A 21,241-nucleotide genomic window follows, 5' to 3' on the forward strand; every position below is an offset into this window, starting at 1 on the left:
GCTAGCTTCCAAATGCTTTCCTTCCTGTTCTCTATTCCAAATGCAGAATTCATTTACATTCGCACAAATGACCGCCTGTGTTGGGCCCTTGGTTGCTTGCTCTTTTGTTTATTTTTTGTGGCACTGGGGATCATCCGGGGGCTTGGCGGGTAAACTCATCACCACTGAGCTAATTTCTCTGACCCCCAGCTAATGGCCTCTCTGCGAACACTCTGCTTACCAACTGCAGGTATTCTTACCAGATCTACATGAACTGTCAGTGATTGACCATTATGGGAAAAAAGGAAAGTGAGGTTAAGGAAGAAAGGAAAGTTACATTTGTACATCAACCAAATGCAGAAAAATGAAATAAGGAAAAATATTTACAATGTCAAAGAAAACAAAAATCACTTTTTAATTTACTTTCTCTCTGCCAGTTCTGAAACTAAGCACTTGCTCTTTCCTTATTAACTTTAGTCTTTGGAGCAATTTTTTCCATTGTAAGCACTTTCTAAAAAATCATTTTCGCACATTTCTTAGATACATCAATCCTTCCGGCATTCTTCTATGCACACATTATGGTACCCCAGCTCTAAATATAAAAGACTTTTATTATGTCCATTAACCATGGACATATGTGCTCCAAAAGTTTCCTGACACGCAGTCATTTGTGGTTTTTTAATTATAAACAGAAAATATTCACTAGAAAAATAAAGAAGCAAGCCCATAAATATATCTTTATACATTTGAGTTTTGTTTGTATATGACAAAATGATTGGGTAAATGACTCTCAGTTGCCAGCTCCAGGATGTGAGCCTGTATGTGTTTATATACACACAGAGACACACACACATTCACGAGCAATTGAATCCATGCATCGTACAGAACTTGAACATCTGTAATTGCGGGTGCTGCTGTCTCATTTCTAAAATAAGGGTTCAGATTTTCCTTAGGCTCACCAGGTCTTGCTTTAGATGAAAAACTAAATGGGAAAGAAGGCAACGCCCAGTAAAATACTTGACAAACAAAGTCAGATTTATTGAATGTGTTTTATTTTAACAACCAAAAAAATTCTAACAGCCTAACAATGCACATAAGTTAAAAATTAATTATCACTTAGTGATAACAAAGATAGTTGATTTACATGGAAAAAAGAACATTTACAATATGTTAATCCTTATTCACATTGTTGATACTGCAATAAAACACAATTTGTTTTTTTTTTTTTTTCATTTCACAAAAAAAAAAAAGGCGGGAAATTGTGCTTTGTCAAGAGGCACTACAAGAGAAAGTTTCTTCTTCCAAATAGATATTATATGACAGATATTGAATAAATAGACATATATGCATTGTAATTCGCAAAGATCTGGCAAGACCACAGGCTAAAATGCCCACAGATTCACTTAGAACCACTGCAAACTTGGCAGTGAAATTAAAAAATAAAAGGCAAGACTTAGCATTGAAAAATACCTAATAAATTTTTGGTTGAAGTGTAAAAGATACCAAATGCGGATGCCATCAATAGATGAACCACCTCGTAAGAGCTTGGCAAAATCGGTTTCAATGATGTGTACAGAGTGACCTTCAGCAACAGTGTAAGAAGACAATTTGGAAAGAGTAACTCGGAGATCAGGAAGCAGCAACCATGGACTTTCTGATTAAAGCTGCAGCATACTACAGAAAAAGAAAGGATGGGCCCAGGGCTTAACTGCAAACAGCCATCCTTTTGCAAAGATACATGACACTCATGTCAAGATAATTTTTTTAAACATCATTATTTGAAAAAGTACAGGAAAATGTCCCTTTAAAAACTCCAGAGGTTACTGAGCAGCTAGAATTAGCTTGTATTGCAACATGTCTTCTCCCTGTATATTGTAAGTTCTGAGTTAATATCTACACATAGAGGTTTTTTTTTTAACTCCTACCTTTTATACCTTTCAAATATATAAATAGTATTAACAGTTATATTACAATGTTTGTGTAGTAAACAGAAAATAACTTTCAAAGTGATATTGCATGAGGTCTTTGACAAGGTTGCATGAGAGCACAACTCAAAAAAAAAAAAAATTAAATCACGTGGGACTGTTGAGTGGCCATTGGAAAGCACGGAGCAGGTTCACTAGGCCAGTCCTGAAGGGAAATCTCCTCTTGCAATTACTGTATGTGGGAAGTAATGCTACTGGTGCTTCCAATGGAAGCTGAAAGAGAGCTGGAGAACTATAGCAGATTGCAGCTTTAATGCTCATTCCACTAAACAGCCAGTTGGCATTAGTTCTGCTTTACGTCAGGTAATTGCTATGTGGGTAACTGGGACAGTGTTTCTGTTCATGATGAGTAGGTGATTCTACTGAAATCGCTTCACTTACTCTATGGCCTGGAGCTGCACAATGATTCAAAAACAGGTTCTTGTTAGGGATGCAATACCAGGGAAAGGGACAGAGGCTTGGAAGATCAAGGACTGAAAAATGTTTGGCTTAAGTGGATGGAATGTGTACAAAGAGGAAGTTCAAAGTGAAATAGAAATAAGAAATGATTTGGGGAAAGGGAGGACAAAGATCGATTTGAGAGGGAGCCCCTTTAACCGGGCAGCAATTTCTTTCCTAACTTAACATTACATTGAACTATTTTTCTATTAAAAAAAAAAAAAAAACAGCAACAACGAACAACTTTTAAATGAGCAGGCTTAATAATTTTAAGATCTGAAGCCACAAGCAGGTAAATAAATTTCACAACAAAATGTGGCTCATAGAATGAATTCCATCTGTCCAATGTCAAAACTGTCATCTATCAAGACTGCACTAAATGGACAAGTTTCCTCTGCACTCAATTTCAGCTTTACTTATCTGGAATTCTTCAGAAATGCATCTGTTTACTACAGTGATGACAAACTGAATAACGGAACGTAGCGAGTCATTTTATTGAGTTATTGTATATGTTCATTGTGTCTTTCTGAGTAATTTGACTTATATTGTTTGAATGTGCCCTGATTTTTTTCACTTTACTTTCTTCTTTTCTTTTTTTTTTTCTTTTTTGGCAGTGTTGATTTATTTTGTTAAATACATACCTCAAAAATTTTACCCATTAAGCTGCCAGATAGGAAGCCATAGAATAAAAAAAAAAAAAAATCAGGGACAAACACAAAAAAATAAATAGGAATTCAAAAATAGTCACCCCACCCTGAGAGCAGGCCGCAGTTTATCAAAAAGCCAAAGCGACTCACTGTGAAGTGGTTTTTTTAATACATAAACAAGTCTTTTCTTTAAGAACTCATTTCACAGTCTATTCTTTCAGATTGTAAAGTTCTCTGTCCCATGCAATTTCAATATATATATGTAAATATAGAGATATATACATATACATATACACACACACTTGTAGCTTCCTTCATTTGTTTCGTAGGTCTTCTCATCCTAGAACTTGCCTGATGTCTCTTCCGTAAGTGCAAGGATAACGAAGGCAGAGTCTCCTGTGATTACAATTACTATGGTCCAGTCAACTGTAAAAGTGTAACACTTTAGTGTCTTTGCCAAGGCGATGTCTGATTCAGAAATACTGAACTTATTCAGTCTATCGGTGTATCCTGTGCAACAAAGAAATGTCATAAAGAGTAAGAAAAATAAAACAGACATAAAAAGACAAAAATAAAATAAAGCCAAAAAAAATTTTTTTTTTTTTTTTAAAGAAACTAAAACAGAAAATCCTTGGACCGGGGTATTGCTTTGCCTGGTAGGAGTTCACATTATCTCTGGTCGATCTCAGCAGGCGCAGCCTTGCTTTTCTCAGCGCCTTCCTCCTCGCCCTCCACTTTGTACATCTCCTCGGAGCCCTCCTCGCTGTCATTCTCCTCCGACTCGGTCAGCAGCTCCTCGTCCTTATACTCGGCCACGTCCACCGCAGAGCCCAGGTGCTCCTTCAGCTTCCCATGGTGTTTCACATGGTACCTCTGGTTCTGGAAGAACTTGATGATGGTGTGTTTGGGGAGATCGAGCTGGGCCGAGAGGGTGTGGATGGCTTCCTGGTCAGGGTACAGGCCGACATCATGAATAAAGCTTTGGAGGATCCCCAGGGCTTCTAAGGAGATCTTTGTGCGAGATCTGGGCTTTTTGGCACAGCTGTCTTCGGTGGGAGGAGGTGGGGGAGGCGCTTCTTCTCGGGGAGGGGAACTCTCCTTGGTTGGCTGTGACTGCTGTCTGTGAAGGACCTGATAAATAAAAAGGGGGAAAAAAACGAACATTTGACTCATGATTTTACCTTTCAAAAGTCACCAGCCCACTGCAAAAAATGTGCAATCTAGAAATCTACTTAGGCTGCAGTCATTTGTAAAGTCAAATTTTGAAACACCTAAACAACGTCTGGAGATGGGCAGGATCTTATCTATAGGACAAGGGCTCAACTCTAGTCATGTCTGCCAGCATTTAAATTCTGAGGCACAAAGAAGCTAAGTCATTTGCTGCCCAAGGTCATCTAAATTCAAGCAACCTGGCTTCAGAGTCTTCCCTACCTTTAACCACACCAAGAGATGCCACCTCTCTGGAAGCTAATGACAAAGACTGGACATGGAGGAAAACTGTGCTCTACAATAAGATCCCAGAGGCTCAAGTATAGACTTTTCTACTTAGCTGGGTGTCCTTGAGTAAGTCACATCTGTGGACTTCAATTCCATCATTTACAAAGGAAGGATAAGAAACTGACTCCCAGGAATGTTGTAAGTATTGATTTTTTGTATTGAATGGCACAATGGATATAAGCAACAGTGTTCTTAAATTAGGGATAGGCAAATTTTTTCAGTAAAGGGCTAGAGAGTAAATATTGTTGACTTTGCAGGACTACACAATATCTTACACAGTTCATCAACTCTTTCCAATCTAAGTAAGCAAGCATGGGTGTGTTTCAATAAGGCTGAATTTGGCCTATGATCATAGTTTACCAGTAGATCATAATCACAAGCACCAACAGACTCATAATTATTCTTCAAGTGTTAGAAATAGTTGGGACTTGAACTAGAGAAATGAATCCTTTGTACAATCAGGAATAACTATTTTCTTTTAGTCTTGACTTTGATCCTTAAACAATATACATACAATTTCAAAATCACTTTTCCAGTTTTCACAATTTAAATAATTTATCTTTTATTTCTACCTATTCATCATTCATGTAAAAAGATTCTACCCAGGTAATTTTACTCTTGATCTTCACCATTACTGCTTCACCACTGTTTCTCTATGTGAAAGGTTTCTCTATGTGAAAAAATTTCCCATTCTAATATTAATTTATTAACTCCTTCAGTCTGACTAAAGAAAGAGAGGGATATGGGGAGACCATCAGACCTCTCACCACAGGTCTGTGACAGGGACTTCGTGGAGAGGGAACATGACATCAAGTGAGGAACCTCAGCATTGCACACACCTTAACAACTCCAGCACATCATATAAGTAGAAGGCTACCATGACTGTACCTAGTAAACTGTGTGAGGTCACCTCCAGAGGCAACTGCCACACTCTCTATGCTCAGACCTTTTAGAATAGTGAGTCTAACCTTTGAAAAACACATTTCTTCTTTCACCAGACTCTCATATTTTATGCAATATTTTTTTCATACTACACCCACAATTAAACATTTTCCAGAGTTCAGGGCAAATCAGTCCAATCAGTGAAGAAAACATGTCTAGTTAAAAATTCAATTATAGCATCATCCACCAACATCCCTACCCACCATCAGGCACTACTCATGTGACCCAACTTTTTTTTCTTTTCCTAAGAAGCACCAACATCAAAGCAAGCAATGAGGGGGGGGGGGGGGGAACCTCTGACATTTATCCCAGTCTCAGAGGTCTATGATGAAAAATTACTTCCCCATCAAGTGAAAATGTTAGCCTTTTACAGAAGATTTAATAAATATTAGATAAAATAAAGTGACAAGAGAAAAGGTTTCAATTGGTTCAAATAATCTTCTTCAAATAATAATCAAAAGCAGAATGAGAATATCTGTCCTAATGAAAGCTGACGGCTGGTGGCAGAAAGAAGTCTGAAACACAGGGCTGTAAAATGGTGGCACTAACGTCCAAATAATGTTGACCAATTAAAATCAGTGTTCTTAGCATTTTCTTTACCACTTTCAACTAAGAGTAAACTCATGTGGTCTGTTGTGGTAAGCTGGCATCAGCAAAAAAGTGAGACCCGTTACTTCAACATCCTAATTATCCCCGCCAGGGAAAGTGGAGCTGCGTGTGGGCTTGCCCTGCTCATGTTGGCTTTGACAGCAGGAAGGTATTTGCTCTGAAGCCGTGATGTGGGCGACATGAGCAATGCACTAAATAACCTCTGTGGCTGCAGGTGAGGATTGTCATTTTTGGTGAGAAACAAAGAGAAACTGGCATTAGGTACAGAATACATGCTCGAAAGACATATATTCTAGCACGAGTACTCCCTATTAGAGCAATTGCGTTAATTGGAAAACAAAAGAGAATTAAAATGCCCCATTTTCTAAATTATGCTTGCCTTCTGTAGTAAAAGTCAGCATAACGGTTCCATTTAATTGAATAATTAGATTGGTTCTTTAGGGGTTTTCCATTGTGCATTGGTTAGATTTAAAGAGATTTTCCAAAACTATACTTTGAAGTTACTATAATCTTTCTGAATGATAGCATTTGTTCTTCTCCTTAGGCCCAATCCATTGCACTCCTCCTCCTCCTCCTCCTGACTTCTTAGAACTGAGCATAGAAATACATATGCACAGAAAAAGTGAAATATGAAATAGAGAAAGAACAAGTATAATAGCTACCACTTGCTGAATTCCTATTCTGGGCCATGCAATTCTAAAAACTTTACATGGATTAATCAGAATTTAATCCTACAGTTCTTCATGAAGGTGTTATTTGGATTAGCTGGAAACATACATCATCTCCGGAGAATCCTCTGATTTGGAAATCATAAGCATAGGGAGATGTCAGCCTGAGAAAGTGGGTTTCCAGGGGACACTGGAGGACTAGGAAGATGTTTCTTAAGAGAAATAACATCAAGAGAGATTCTCTAAGAAGTAAAAATGTAGTTTCTGGTCAGGCAGCATAGAATAGTGATTTGGGCGACATGACAATATCTACGTGAAGGTGATTACGTGATAATTCTAGCACCTTCTAACAGGAAAGGGAAAAGCAGTCAAAATATAAAATGACAAAATGGGCATCTCTGAAGTGAAACTGCCTTGTGAGTCACCAAAAAGCTGGAGCGGAGCTTTTTCTCTTATGCTGCCACTTTTCTTTGGCTATAACTCCCTTTTAACCACAATATACATAATATCCAAGATGAAATGATTCCCAAAGTTATCTGTCCCAACTATCTTCATTCCTCCAAAATGTTCTAATTACTCCAGGCAGAGAATGATTGTCTTTAGACAATAATTCCTAACAAAAGCACTGTGTAATGTCCTCTCTAGTCAATTGCTAAGAATCTTCTTAACATCATGTAGTGCTTTCTTTGAGTGGAGTAAGTACTTTGTGCCAAAATGGAGTCCAGGAGTCAAGCTTAATGCCTATAAGACGTCTTCCCTGGGGAGGAAATGGCTCCAGCCACTCTCCTAAAACTCCCAGGAAAAGGGCAAAATCCAGCCAACTTTTCTTCTTTTTCACACATCTTTGACTAAATAATATCAATTCTTTTAGCTCTTCTTCACAAGACAGGTTTCTGAACTCCTGCTTAACTGAATCCTATGTTTTTCTGTCTGAATTTCCCAGAGCATGTTCCCAATTCCCACTTAGTTAATTTGAATGAATCAAGTCTGGTCTGTGTTCCTAGCAAGTGCTTGGAGGGTTGTGTCATTGATTCCTCGTGAATGGACATATTAACTGTCCTGTTCCTAAGCTCATTTGACAGTGCAGAGATATATTTCTGGAGAGTTAATTGTTTAAGTCACTGAATTCACAATTACTTCAACCAAGATAGAGAATGCCCTGCTGACTTGAGAAGAGACATCCTCTTCTACAACTATTTCTGCACACACTCAAGTTGTAGTAATTCTGGGATTTAGCTGAACATCATCCCAACTCCTTATATAAAACTGTCCAAATCTATAGACTTTCCAGTTTCATCCTGTTCCCCTTTTTCAAAACAGGCCCAGTGGAGAGGGGAAAATGGCCTATTGGTAGCACCCACTAAAGCTAATTGCACATACACTGCGTAAAAACAGAAATGAGTGCTTTGTCCTCCTAAAAATATGTTTATAACAGTTTTAATCACAAAATCCCCAAACTGGAAGCAACAGAAATATCTACCAATAGATTGGATAAATTGTGGCAAACTCACAAATAGAGCAGTGTGAAACATACTGCTATATGCACCAATGTGGGTAACTATCACAGATTTATTGTTGAGTGAAAGAAGTCAGATAAGAGGAGGAAGACTATATTATTCCACTTATGTGAAAGTCAAGAATGAGTAAAAAACCTAGAAAATACTCAAGGACAGGAAAAAAATAGGAAAAACCTACAATGATAAATGTTAGTATAATGTTTACCTATGAATTCTACTGAGTGAAGGGGTGGGAGATAGACTGCAGGGATGCAGAAAACATTCTCTATATTGACTTGGATGTTGACTGAAAGGATGTACATGTGTCTAAAAGATTATTGAGCTTAAGATCTATGCATTTTCCTGTATGTAAATTACACCATATCAATAAAAAATGCTTAATAGACCTAATAGTTGACCCTTACCTATTTCTAAGGTACAACACCTCTCCTCCTGTGATTTTCCCAAATAATGAAAGGTATCATTTTGTAAAGATAGCTATCCATTCCTTTTTACTCTTGATCTTTGTACATATCAAAGACCATCAATTCATCCCAGGTTTATTTTGGTTTGAATTTTTCTCTATAATAGTTGAACTCAAATTAATCTAGTCCACAAACTCATTTCTGATAATGCCTGTAAAATGAGTCCTGGAAGCTTTATTTAAAAATCTTTTCCCTTTTCATAGCTTCTGTTTGATTTTCAATATGACAATTAGGGTTCACAGCAGTGAAGCTTCCAAAACAAAATAATAGTAGTGAAATCTTACTATGAGTCTAACACTGGCCTAAATTGCTATTTCAATTTTATGTTATTCTATTTCACAGTAATCCTGGAGGTAGATATTTTTATCCTCAATTTATAATGGGAAAACTGGAGTTCCAAATTTGTTTGAGATACATAGCTTATAAGCAGCAGAATTGAGTTTTTAAAGCAGCTGATTTTAAAGTCCATGCTTTAAACAGTATGTTTTCCTGCCTTCTATGAACAAGATTAGAAATAGAAAAGTTGAAAAAAGTCTCCAGAGTAGACAGACCACAAAGTATTTATTACTACCTGATACTCTAGTAATAAATACTACCTGAGCAATAATACAGCAATACACAGAGGACCACCGTGGGGAGGGAAAGGTATTTTGATCAGGTGACTCCAAGAAGGCTCCCCAAGGAGGCAGCATTGGAGCAGAGGCCTGGAGGAAGTGAGGGACAAGCCAAGAAGAACGCTCTAGATTAAAGGCTGAGAGACAAGAATATATGTGATACATTTGAAAAGCAATAAAAAGTCAGCTTATAGGATCTGTACTGCCCAAGACAGTGGCCACTGGCCACACACAACTATTTTTATTTAAATTAATTAAAGCTAAAAAAGAAAAACCTCAGCTCCTCCGTCACATCAGCCACATTTCTAGAGTTCTGTGGTGTCACTTCTGCACTACCATGCAGAATGGCACAGAGACAGGGTATTTCCATTATCACAAGCACTGTTGGACAACCTGTGCTAGAGAGAAATGACAACTGATAGGTAGCCAGGGCGTAGTATGTGGGGCATTGGCAAGCTACCATCAGGGTGATGCAAAGACTCATAACGAACTGTAACCTAGCCAAAAAGATTGGGAGTTGGAAACTGCTACTATTAGAGAGAAGGGGAATATTCATACATCCACATTCAAAGTAAGAAAAACCCAGCTGGTAATACATTACCAGATTTTCACCAATGTATCACAAATAGCAACATTATCACAACCAGAAGTGTGCACTGATTCTACTATTCTCAAAGGAATGGCTAATTTACATTTAACTGATGGATGCCTTCTTCATCCATGCTGCTTATCATATTGAAAGCGAGTTACGTTGAAAACAATCAGACTTAACAGAGTAAAAAAAAAGCAATGCATCTACTTATCAAGTCTTCATGGAATATCTACAATAATGGAACCTATTAATGTACCCAACAATGAAGGGTTGACAAATAAGTTACGGGACACAAACAAATAGAAAGTTTAAAGCCTAGTAAGTTCCTTTTTATTTATTTACTGCAATCTCTTTGGGCTGAAATATGACACATATGTACATAAATGGACATGAAATTAGCAATGCAGGAAAAGAAGCTGTAAATATATTCAGGGGACATCAACTTCAAAATAAAACCCAGAAAGCTCCCTCTGACCAGTCACAAAGCACAATTATAATATAGACACATGTTGTTTCTCTGCCTTCAAAACTGAAAATTTTGAAAACAAAAGGACCTCATGGTACCATGACAAAAGCTGACTAAGAAAGATAAAGCAGCTCTTCTTAAAGCTCTCAGCGTTCAAATAGATTTTGAAGGCCTCAATGAAAACCAGCTGGGAGCCATGTGTAAAATATAATGGTTCTTGCCTGCAGGGAAGGAAGTAAGATCTTGAATGATTAAGTTTAGGAAAGTATATAATTCACTGTATCATTATGGGGTGAACGGGATTACTTATAATAAGCCAAGACTTTGTGGTCTTTTTTATACAGAGAAAATGAGAAATTATTAAGGAGGTGACTGTATAGGGTGGTGGATCCAATGCTGGAACAGGTTAAAACTGTTTCCCAGGTAACCACACATGCCTCTCCATGACAAGATTCACCCATAGGAGAAAATTTCACCCACATTGTCTGGGCCTGAAGGATAAGCACAGCAATGGCAGAGGAGAACACAGACAAGATGATTTTTGTCTACATTTATTTTGCATTAATATCAGAATGACTTTGATTTGTTTCATTTCACCTCATCTATGACAACAAAATATAAAATAATGGGTTCAAAGAAGAAAAGCATTCTTCTACTAAAAGTTCCAAGAAAAAATACATTTGACAGTTATGAGAACAATTGGTTGAAAGTTCTTGTGCATAACTCAATTAGAACTTGCTAAATAGATAAGTATATGCTGTTATTTAAACAGTTTACTAGATATAAAGTATAATTAAAGTTTCAACAGTTTAGCTCTACCTTCTAAATATTATTTTTTCCAAAATCAGCATTAGAGACCATTAATTTTGGCCCTGACTTCAGCAGGGAAAACCTAATATTAATGATTAATAACTAATATAAATATTAATGTAATGATGATATATGTGTCTCACCAATTGGGCTGTGAGTTATGTGCTGGTACTCAGTGAGGGCTCTGTGTGTCTTGTTCTGCAGCACTAAACTCATTCCACGTTTTTTTTCCTTTACTTTCAGACCAGCTACTATGCCTGTTCAACACAATTATTTATTATTTTGTTTGATATTATCCCTTTTTAGTAAAACTACATCTAATAGGTAAAAATAGTTATCACTAGCTATAGTGATAACTCTAGTGTATATTAAGGGTGGGGATATGCTTTTTTTCTTCATTTGTATGTTAAAATAAAAATGTTATGGCATTACATAAACCATATATAACAGTATATAGAAGTGGTAAGCACAAGTTTTAGGGTTACAAACTTATGGTTTTGAATTCCCCAACCACAACTGCTTAGTAGACTTGTGTCTCTCAGCAAGTTACTCTGAGCCAGTGTTTCTTCATCTATAAAATCTTCCCTGTAGCATTAAGAGGATTAGGTGAGATAATATATGCTAAGTACTTAGTAGAATTTCTGTCATAAGTAAAGTTTCAATAAGTAGTAATTGTCATTTTAAAAATGTGAGGAGGGTTTAAGAACCAGCAGTAATTTGGGGACAAAATTAATGCATTTTTCTATTAATATACTTATAATAAAAAAAATTAGCAACAAATTTAAAAAATCTGTAATTTAACCTAAAAGATCTACAGGTCTACAAATAGGCATGTCTAGTAATGATTTTTCTTATTTCTCTTACTCATATACTCATAGACTAGATTTCTCTTATTTCTCTCACTCATATACTATATATATCTTTGTTCTTAACATGGCACCTAGCACATGGAAGTTACCACTGAAACATGTATCACATGGAATTGAACTTCAAGGTCATAATCCCACTCAAGGTGACACCTTCTATACATACAGTATGACATCCCTGTGGGAAGACATTCATTATTAGCAGTTCTCAAAACATGGTCTGCAGACCCCTGGGAGAATCCCTATACCTCATATTTTCATAGTAAAACTAAGATATTATTCACCTTTTTGATGGTGCTGAAATTTGCACGCATAGTACAAAATAATGGTGGAAAACTGGCCAGCAGCAATCAAGGCAGTGGTATCAAATGGTACCAGTAGCTGTGGTGTTCATTCCTGCAAGTTCATGGCAACAATGATGCTACTTTCATGTAAGAATATCCCTAATACAGCAGTAAAATTGTATTATGTATATTAAAGCTCAACATTGGAGTATATACCTGTTTAATACTTGGTGTGAGGAAATGAGACATTCACATAAAGCACTTTGAACCATACCCAAGCAATATGATTGTCTTGACAAAGCACTCATTCTCTAAGAAGAATGTTTGGGTTGCAGTTGTTTGAGTGGCAGGAGAAGCAGTCACCTTTATCATGGAATACCATTTTTATCTAAAAGAACAACTAACAAAAATTGTATTCAGATTTGGGTATTTAGCAGACTTTTTCTTAAAAGCAAAGTAAGCCTGCCATTTCAAGAAAAAAAAATCTTATAGTATTGTTTGCCAGTGATAAAATTTGACCTTTCAAGAAAAAATTAGAAACTTGGAAAACTTATAACTGCCACCATAAGCCTAATAGCTTCCCAATACATCAAGATTTCTCTAATGATACTGGTGATTTAACAAAATGTTTTTAATTTTCTTTTTAAAGATGTTATACAATGAAATGTATCAAAATTTGTAAGATCTGCATAAAAGAGCAAACTAACATTTTCCAAGTGATCAATGCATGATGTTGCAAAGTCATGAATCAGTAAAAGATCCATTCAAAGTACAAGATAGACCAATGAATACACTAAAAAGTATGAAGTGTTCAATACGGTTGCAGATTCAATTCCACTTTGCAACTAACCTTCAAGGAATTGCCACTTATAAAGTTTTTCTATAGTTATCAAAGAAGAATTTTGTAATTATCTAGAAAGGCTATTAAAATATTTCTTCCTTTTCTAATTACATGTTTGTCTGAGGCTTGATTTTCTTCATTGACTTCAACCAAAACCACATATTAAATTAAATGCAGAAGCAATTATGAGGATTCAGTTGCCTCTCATTAAAATACAGTACAATATTTGCAAAAAACATATAAAACACTGTTACTTTTCCATTTGTTTTAGAATTATAGCTATATTTTCAGAAAAATATATCATTCAATGTATGCATATTATCTATAATTATTTTTAAATTAGTAAACAGTTTTTAAATTTCTAAGAATTTCTAACACGGTAATAGTGATACATATATACATATAAAACAAAGTCTTGGGATGGTCAATAGTAACAGTATAAAGTGGTCTTGAGATCAGAACAGTTGAAAACTCTCATTACTATGTGAATCACACATAGCCCTACCTCCTCCTAAAGATAACCAGGCACTTTACTCTAAAATTCAGAAACACCCTGCCTTGAACCAAATTACCTAGAAAGCCCTTAGAGAACAGGAGTAGGGGAAATTACACATGCATGATTTGCCTCTTAACTTTATCATTCATTTTCACAGGCAAAACATATTCTCCCAGGCATACAACTCAGCACTATTTCTAACTTCAAATGATGTTACTTGAGTTGGTTTTTATGGTTGTAATTTCACATCCTAACATTATAAGACTTATTAAAAACTATGGTTTAGTCTTGTTGCTTTTTTGGGATTGTACAGTATCCTAAGGTCAAAACTCAGGAAATCTGTTATTAAAGAAAAAAAAAAAAAGGTATCCATGAAGTGATGACAAATTGCAGACTACAGGTGTTAGATTACATTTTGACTCCAGGCAGGTTTAATATAAGTTGGTTTCCTTTTACAATTGCTTTTAGCACATATCACTATAGGAAGGGGATTTTAAAAGAGAAAGAAAGGATAAAGGGGAAAAAAAGTGGTGCTCAATAAAAGAAGACCATGTCAAAATAAATCAATACAAACAAGCAAAATGGTAGGAAGTCTAACATGGAAATATGTGTTCAATTTCATCCAGCCTTAGTCTGTGTTTCCTTTAATACTGTAACCAAGATACTACTGCAAGACTGTGTATGTTTTTAATGCAGTTTAATAATTGCTTCTCAAAATAAACACTCTGGTCAAAGATAAAAGCATAACAACACTGTGACACAATGATCTGTTAAAATGAACTTGGGTGTTGGAGGAAGCATGGATCTTGAAATAGCCTTTGGTATATATCATTTCCTCTTCAGTAATAAATTGGGAACAACTATACCAACCACTTTGGTATACTCTGGGATAAAAAACAAAAAGTGCTGCAGTCATTAACCTGATTATTGTGAGGGTCAAAATCCTTCAACACTAACGAGGGGGGAGAGTTAGCTACTTCTCAGCTGTAATGAGGTGAACTGATAATTAGCAGGGCTGGGATGAGTATCCAAACCTTAATCAAACAGACACCAAGAGGGCACAGACAACAGTCCTCTTTCCATGGAGCATGGGTGCATACTGAACCTAATAACAATTTTACCCTTGCTATTAAAAAAGCAGGGTTACTGCTCATTTAGGGCAAATGCAACAAAACCATTTCACACACATGAAAAACAGAATCCACGAGAGGTTCAGGAAGAGTGTCTCATAAGCACACATGCATCCTTATGCCTGGGAGAAACTGCTCCCTGTTCCACCCTCTCCAATCTCCCTTGCCTTCCATCCATGAGCTTTCACATTCTCCCTGTTCCCACATACCTCCTCCAGACTATACCATTGTCTTCCCAGAACACAAAACTTAACCTAAATATTCACAGACAAGGCCTGTTGTTTGAAGGTCATATTCGAAACACAGATAATACTGAAGTGTCTTCTAAAGATTTTATATTTGTGTTAAAATGAGCAAAGAGTAGAATGGAAATGACAGGGCTGATGGTTACCTCTGTGAGTCTGACTTTTAAATGAATATAGGACTTGGTGTATTGGACTAATGCAGGAAAAGAGTGGCTTTGGCACTAGCCTGAATGAGAGAAGAGGCTCTTAAATAGTTAAAGATAAACAGGGTAACTAAATGAGGAGCACAAAAGTTTAAAATGACTTGGGTCCTAGGAATTCAAAATGGTATTAAAAGAACTAACCTGGAGATTCATAATAGCTCATCAATGGCAAAAGACCAAGCATGAAAGATGTGCAAAAGGTTCATGATAAGAATGACTCATTAAAATTCTTGAACAGTTAATTTTGTTGGCTGAATAATTCTCACTTGAAATAAAAATGTGAACCCAATCAATGCTAGTGATACATGATTTGTGAGCTCTGAAATTTTGATTTTTTTAAATCAAGAAAATGGTGATGGCACCAGTGACATCACAATGATGTTGTTTTCCAGCTTCTTAAAGGATAGACTTTGGATTATTTAAGGAGAAAGGGTGTTTGGATTGGATTCTTTATTTGAATGAAAAAGTGTGTGTGTGGGGGGAAAGGTAACCCATGTGTCTGAGGCCTCACGTCAGTCTCTTTAGAATCCCATGATCGGCCACATTTCCTGTATATTTTTAACAGTTCGGGGAATTCAGAAGTCAGAACAATCTGACAATTATAGTTAGTGAAAATATTAGATGCTCACCAATAAAATACTACCTCAGCATAGTTTTTGCTTTCTGGATGTAACCACTTAATAACAGGACTTCAGAAAACTGCACTGTGTGAATCAAACACATAAAAGTACAAATATTCCCTTTATAGAAAGCAAATCTTAAGCAGTATTTTATAATCAGCTACTCTGGTAAAAGACAAAATATCTGGCATTACCACACCACTGACAGATTACAGTTTATTATACCCTGAAGTCTGAACTGGGTAAACAAAGTCAAATGATCAAAGAAGAGTTTTTCCTTAGCCCATAAGGCAGTGGTCATTGGGCTCCAGGGAATGACAGCAGAGATTCCTTGTGGCTTAATGCTTAAAAGGTGTCAAATGAGGCTTTATCAAACATACTCTTTAATTTTCCACATCATTTAATTTTATCAGATACTGGCCTCCTTGGTATTGTTTTCGTTCAAGAGAAAAAGAAATGGAGCTGGGCACAGTGGCCCATGCCTGGAATCACACAGCAACTCCAGAAGCTGAGACAGGATGGTCACAAGTTCAAAGCTAGCCTCAGCAAAAGTGAGGCCCTAAGCAACTCAGTGAAACTCTGTCTCTAAATAAAATACAGAATAGGGCTGGGATGTGGCTTAGTGATCGAGTGCCCCTTAGTTCAATCCCGGGTACACCCCTCCCCCAAAAACAGAAATGGAAAAATGAAATGATATGAGATATTAGTTACCAAAAACTTACAGGCTGTCAATTCTAGAGTATTTTCAATTCTAAACCACTTGTCATTAGTTACAGAGATGCTGATTTTACATTTTCCACATTAATGATCTTCCTAAAACAGGGTAAGGGGAGATTTTTTGATTCTACATTTTGTGTCAGGCACACCTGGGGAGACATGGAAAGTTGAAATAGCCAAACACATGAATCCCTCAAGAAAATGAGTTTTTTTTTTCTCTCAGGGTGCGATCGATGGCTGATCCCTGGGAGGAGAAACCTCAGTTCTTGATTCCCCAGAGCAAAGTAACTAGACTGGCAATTCCTTTTCCCACAAGAAAGATTCCAGTATTGAAGCTGCAGATGACCAAGATATTCCCAGAAGGCCAGTTACTCAGCATCCTTATCTCCTCAGATCCACAGAGCAAGTCCAATTTTGTCTCCACGCCACATTGCCTTGGCTTTTCGGAGCATATTTGCTCACTCTGGGTAGGTCGTCCTCAAAAGCTGGAACTGTCAAGTCATTATACTTTCAAATGTGAATTTGCTTAGGGGTAGATTTAATTTAATAGCTGAGAACTCAGTACAAAACAAACATACTTAGAAATGACATTAGCAGGGAATTAATCATTAATGCTCTCAACTGGTGTTCCAGACTAACCCCTTCAGGTTGCCCCAGCCAAGATCATAGAGATCTCACCGACGGCTGCTTCTTAAACTCCACATCTAGTCAATCCCATGTACTGATGATGATTCTTTTTAGACAGTTTTTGAATAAATATTCCCCTCTCTGTACTGCTATAATTCAGACCCTCATAATCTCTCGCCTGAATTACCATAACTTCTCCCAGAAGTCCTCCCTGCCATAGCCAACGGAGTATCTTGCTAAAGCGTAACGTGACCTTCAGACTGGACAGGGTTTCTTGGGTGTCCTAGGAAACTCTGAACCTGGCAGCAGCTTGTGCTTCTGTCCCATCTTGTTCCTTGTTCCTGACCTTGCAGGTTGTGCACCAACCACATTCACGTGGTTCACATCCCCACCTTTGCGCCACTGTTCTGTTGTCCCCCTTTCTGGAAAGTTCCTCTAATGGCAAATTTGGTAAGTGATCCTTAACAGCACTATTTCTTGGCAGTCTCCTGGGTCCTCCAACTGGCCAGGTTTGGGATCTGCATAACCCTTTGAGGTTTTCTGTCCTTATATGTTGTATCATGGTCGTCCATTCTCGTTCCTCTCTCCACAGTGTCAAGGCACCATGCTTCAAATAAACAACTGAAACTCAAAACTTCTTAAATGTCCATAATTCTTTTGTACTGGCAATAGTCATATTAGGCAAACTGAAAGTTTTCTGACAATTTAGAACTCATCTAAATAGCTCTAAGGGGGGAAGGTAGCAAGTCCACATGGGCACTCATTAAAAATTATACTTATTCCTGGGAAAAATGGAATTACACTTAGTTTATAGTTATTTATTATAGGCACTTGTACAGTTTGCATAGGCTAATAATCTCATACAGTGATTCATGAAGTTCTCTAATTTCAAAAAAAAATACCTAATTGAAAATTACTTATACTGAAAAGATAAACATATATGGCATCATTGCTCTGAAAGATGAAAATTGACATATCTATCCTTTTGCTTCATTTTCCCTCTCCCCAACTATTTCTACTATCACTAGAACTCCAAAGGTCTGCAGCACTTTCTATGACAAGAAAATTTGCTGGAAGCAAAACAACAAATAAAAATTGGAGAATCCATATAAGACAAAGAATTAAACTGAAACATAATTTATAGAAGCTAGAAGTACTTTTTAAAACTGGATCATACGGATCACAATAAAATCTCAAGATGGTACTGGCTCTTGACTGAGTAAAATATGAGAGGATGTTGTCTATGTACAAAACCCTGAGTGTCTTGTCCAAAACAAATATTAAATGCCAAAATTATTTTCTTTGGAGTAGAATGAATAAAGTTAACCTGTGTGAAGAACCAACAAAGAAAGTAACAAAATTAATTCAAAGTATATATTTGTTGCTCTTACTTTGATTCAACCTCTATTGCTCTAACATGACACATTTCAAAGTAAGCGAAGCAAATGGTTTAGATTTCGAGCCATAAACTATTTCTACTGCATCTTGCCTGCCTTTGTAGCTTATTTATATTTTATCAAAATCTGTTTTTTAAAAATATTCAACTAAAACTAAATAAATCATGGATGTTAAGCACAGAAACTCTAGAAACCAAATATAAGCCATCTTGCTTATACTTAGATCAAAAAGCATTTTGGCATTAAAGAACATTTTTGTTTTAAGGTACAGTGCTTCTAAGGTATTATATAATTACCATTCTGGAGAGCATAGTTTCTAGCTTTGTCAGGTCCTCTGTTGGAATTATAATTCCAGACTGAGCAGAGAATTCTATCAAAACTCTATTATCATATTAAAACACTTGATCATGTGTGCCTTCAAGAATCCCAACTTTCTATTTCTGAGAAGAGAACAGATTTAATGAAATATTTTTAAAGTAGAGCTGGTAAAGAGAATATTTGCAACAAGCACCGCCAAAAAGGCAATTCATATGACAGACACAGAAAAGGCAAAATTTACCACATGTACTGGAGCAATGGGCATTAAATAATCATCTCTGAATAAACTCTTTACAAATCAATACGGTCCTATTGGTCTAAACTAAGAATGGTATTGCCTAAAGGAAATCTCTAAGGTCAACCAGCAATTAACTGAAAGGTTTTGATTGAAAATGCTATTGACTGCTTTCATATCAGACAGCTTCCTGGTTATTATACTTCATGGGCTAAGTAGGTGCCAAGACATTAAACTGTCAATAATCTATTAATACTCGACCCTTGCGCTCACTCTCCCTCAATCTGCAGGCAAATGTATTCAAGCCAAGTACCTGTTTAGAACTAATGCAAATTCCCCAATCCTGACATGGAAATCATATCTTCATTACCCTTCAGTTTAAATGCCGGATAGTGTTGACAGAGTAGGAGAAAAATATGCACATAAGAAATGCTTATTCAGACAAGTTAAACTAACATTTGCTTTTTCAGGGATTGAAGAAGGGATAGAGAACGTGTCCTGGAACCGGACTTTCTTTCTAAGTCACATTTAACAGTTTCTAAATGGAGTATAATAAACACTTTACAAAGAGAAATGAGAAGTCCTTTAGAGAAAGGCTTATAGGTCCCTGCTGCTCAGCATCTGGGCTGCAGTCATACAATGTGGAGTGGGGGGAGAACTTTTAATGAATTTAATAGAGAAAAGCACTTTAATTAAATGCTGTCAAAGTGGATTGTATTAATGACCATACACAGAGGAATTTAAAGCCAGCCAAGTTTATTTAGCAAATAGAAACTGGGCTTTCGAAGGCTGCAAATATTTATGTTTCCGCAGTTGCAGTACATCTAGAAGATGATGGTGCCACATGAAACCATTGAGTTATTAGATATGATTTTATTTATTGTGTATTATTAAAGTTTCAAAGGCCTCAGGGGAGTCAGTTTCATTTTCAAAATGAAACACTGCATTTGATCAGAAAGGGTTAAGAAAGGCAAGTACTGTCCCTTGGTTTTCTTCTGTTGCCTAGAACTTTGATGCAGGTGAGTGGTTAGTAGAGACAGCCATTTTTAGGTTCAGCCAGTCCAGATTCGTTTCATTGAATGGTAGTGACAAAGAAATCAATGACAGTATTTCTCCTGACTACCCCCTCCCAACACACACACTTCATTTTCAGTGACTTGCCACTAAACATAATTCATTCTATTATATATAGTAATAAGCTGAAAAATGACAAAAGCTCTTAAAAATCTCCATGAAAATTTGGTTGCCATAACTTTCTTAATCAGAAACATGAATAGCATAAATTCTACAAAGTAAAAGGTATCAAATGTTTGACTTGGGGCAACAGGAAAAAAAGGGGTCTTCCTCAGTATCTTCTATCTGGAGGCTGACCACAGAACAAACCTATTATTAATGATAGAATTTTAAAAATAAACAAAGAAAACATGAGCTTTAATGCATGAAAGCTGTAAAAGATTGAAAAGCTGGTCTGGCTGGAAAAATACTGTGTGTGTCAGAATGATTTTCTCTACTTTTTGTAAAAATGTAATTATCCATGATACGCTATTATCCATGATAGGCTACAAGGATGAGGGCTCTCAAGGAACTCCACTGGAAACTGAGGATTCGCCTTTGGTCTTTGGTCTCTGACACCACCGTGTCTGAGAGACCATAAACCCTGGTAGTGATTTACCACATCCTTCGTGCAGTTATATATACACCCTTCCAGTCTGTCTTTAGATTTTAATTCAAAACATGAGAAAGGGGCAGAAGGGAAACGTGAGGATAGGAGAGAAAAAAAGAAAACATAAAACCCAGCACCTATTTCCTTTCAAGAACAGAATAATGGTCACAAGTGGAGACTCTCAACTTTCTAAGCAAATAATCTAATTTTTAATCCTCCCCCCGTCCATGATATTTATTAATATCACATGTCTGATCTGTGTCTTTGTAGTTCTGGAACTTATAAGTAACTTTGCTTTTCCCATCTGTGCCAAGATGTTTCAGACTAGTCTTTGAAATGCTGCAAATGCAGATGAATAATGACATAAAATA

General features: G+C 36.6%; 1 protein-coding gene across 2 annotated transcripts in view; it reads right to left on the reverse strand.

Annotated features, from left to right (window-relative positions):
• Nucleotides 1-2,932: 2,932 nt before the first annotated feature.
• Nucleotides 2,933-21,241, reverse strand: part of Satb2 (SATB homeobox 2) — a 175,270-nt gene continuing 156,961 nt past the window's right edge. For both annotated transcript variants that reach the window (XM_058580352.1, XM_046447569.2), the window contains exon 11: nucleotides 2,933-4,180. In XM_058580352.1, coding sequence (XP_058436335.1) covers nucleotides 3,719-4,180 — 462 coding nt within the window. In that variant the 3' untranslated portion in view covers nucleotides 2,933-3,718. The remainder of the gene's footprint in view (nucleotides 4,181-21,241) is intronic.

The sequence above is a fragment of the Marmota monax genome, unplaced genomic scaffold (assembly GCF_021218885.2).
Source record: "Marmota monax isolate L192 unplaced genomic scaffold, Marmota_monax_Labrador192_F-V1.1 WCK01_AAM20220418_F8-fsc00007, whole genome shotgun sequence".
NCBI classification, from domain to species: domain Eukaryota; kingdom Metazoa; phylum Chordata; class Mammalia; order Rodentia; family Sciuridae; genus Marmota; species Marmota monax.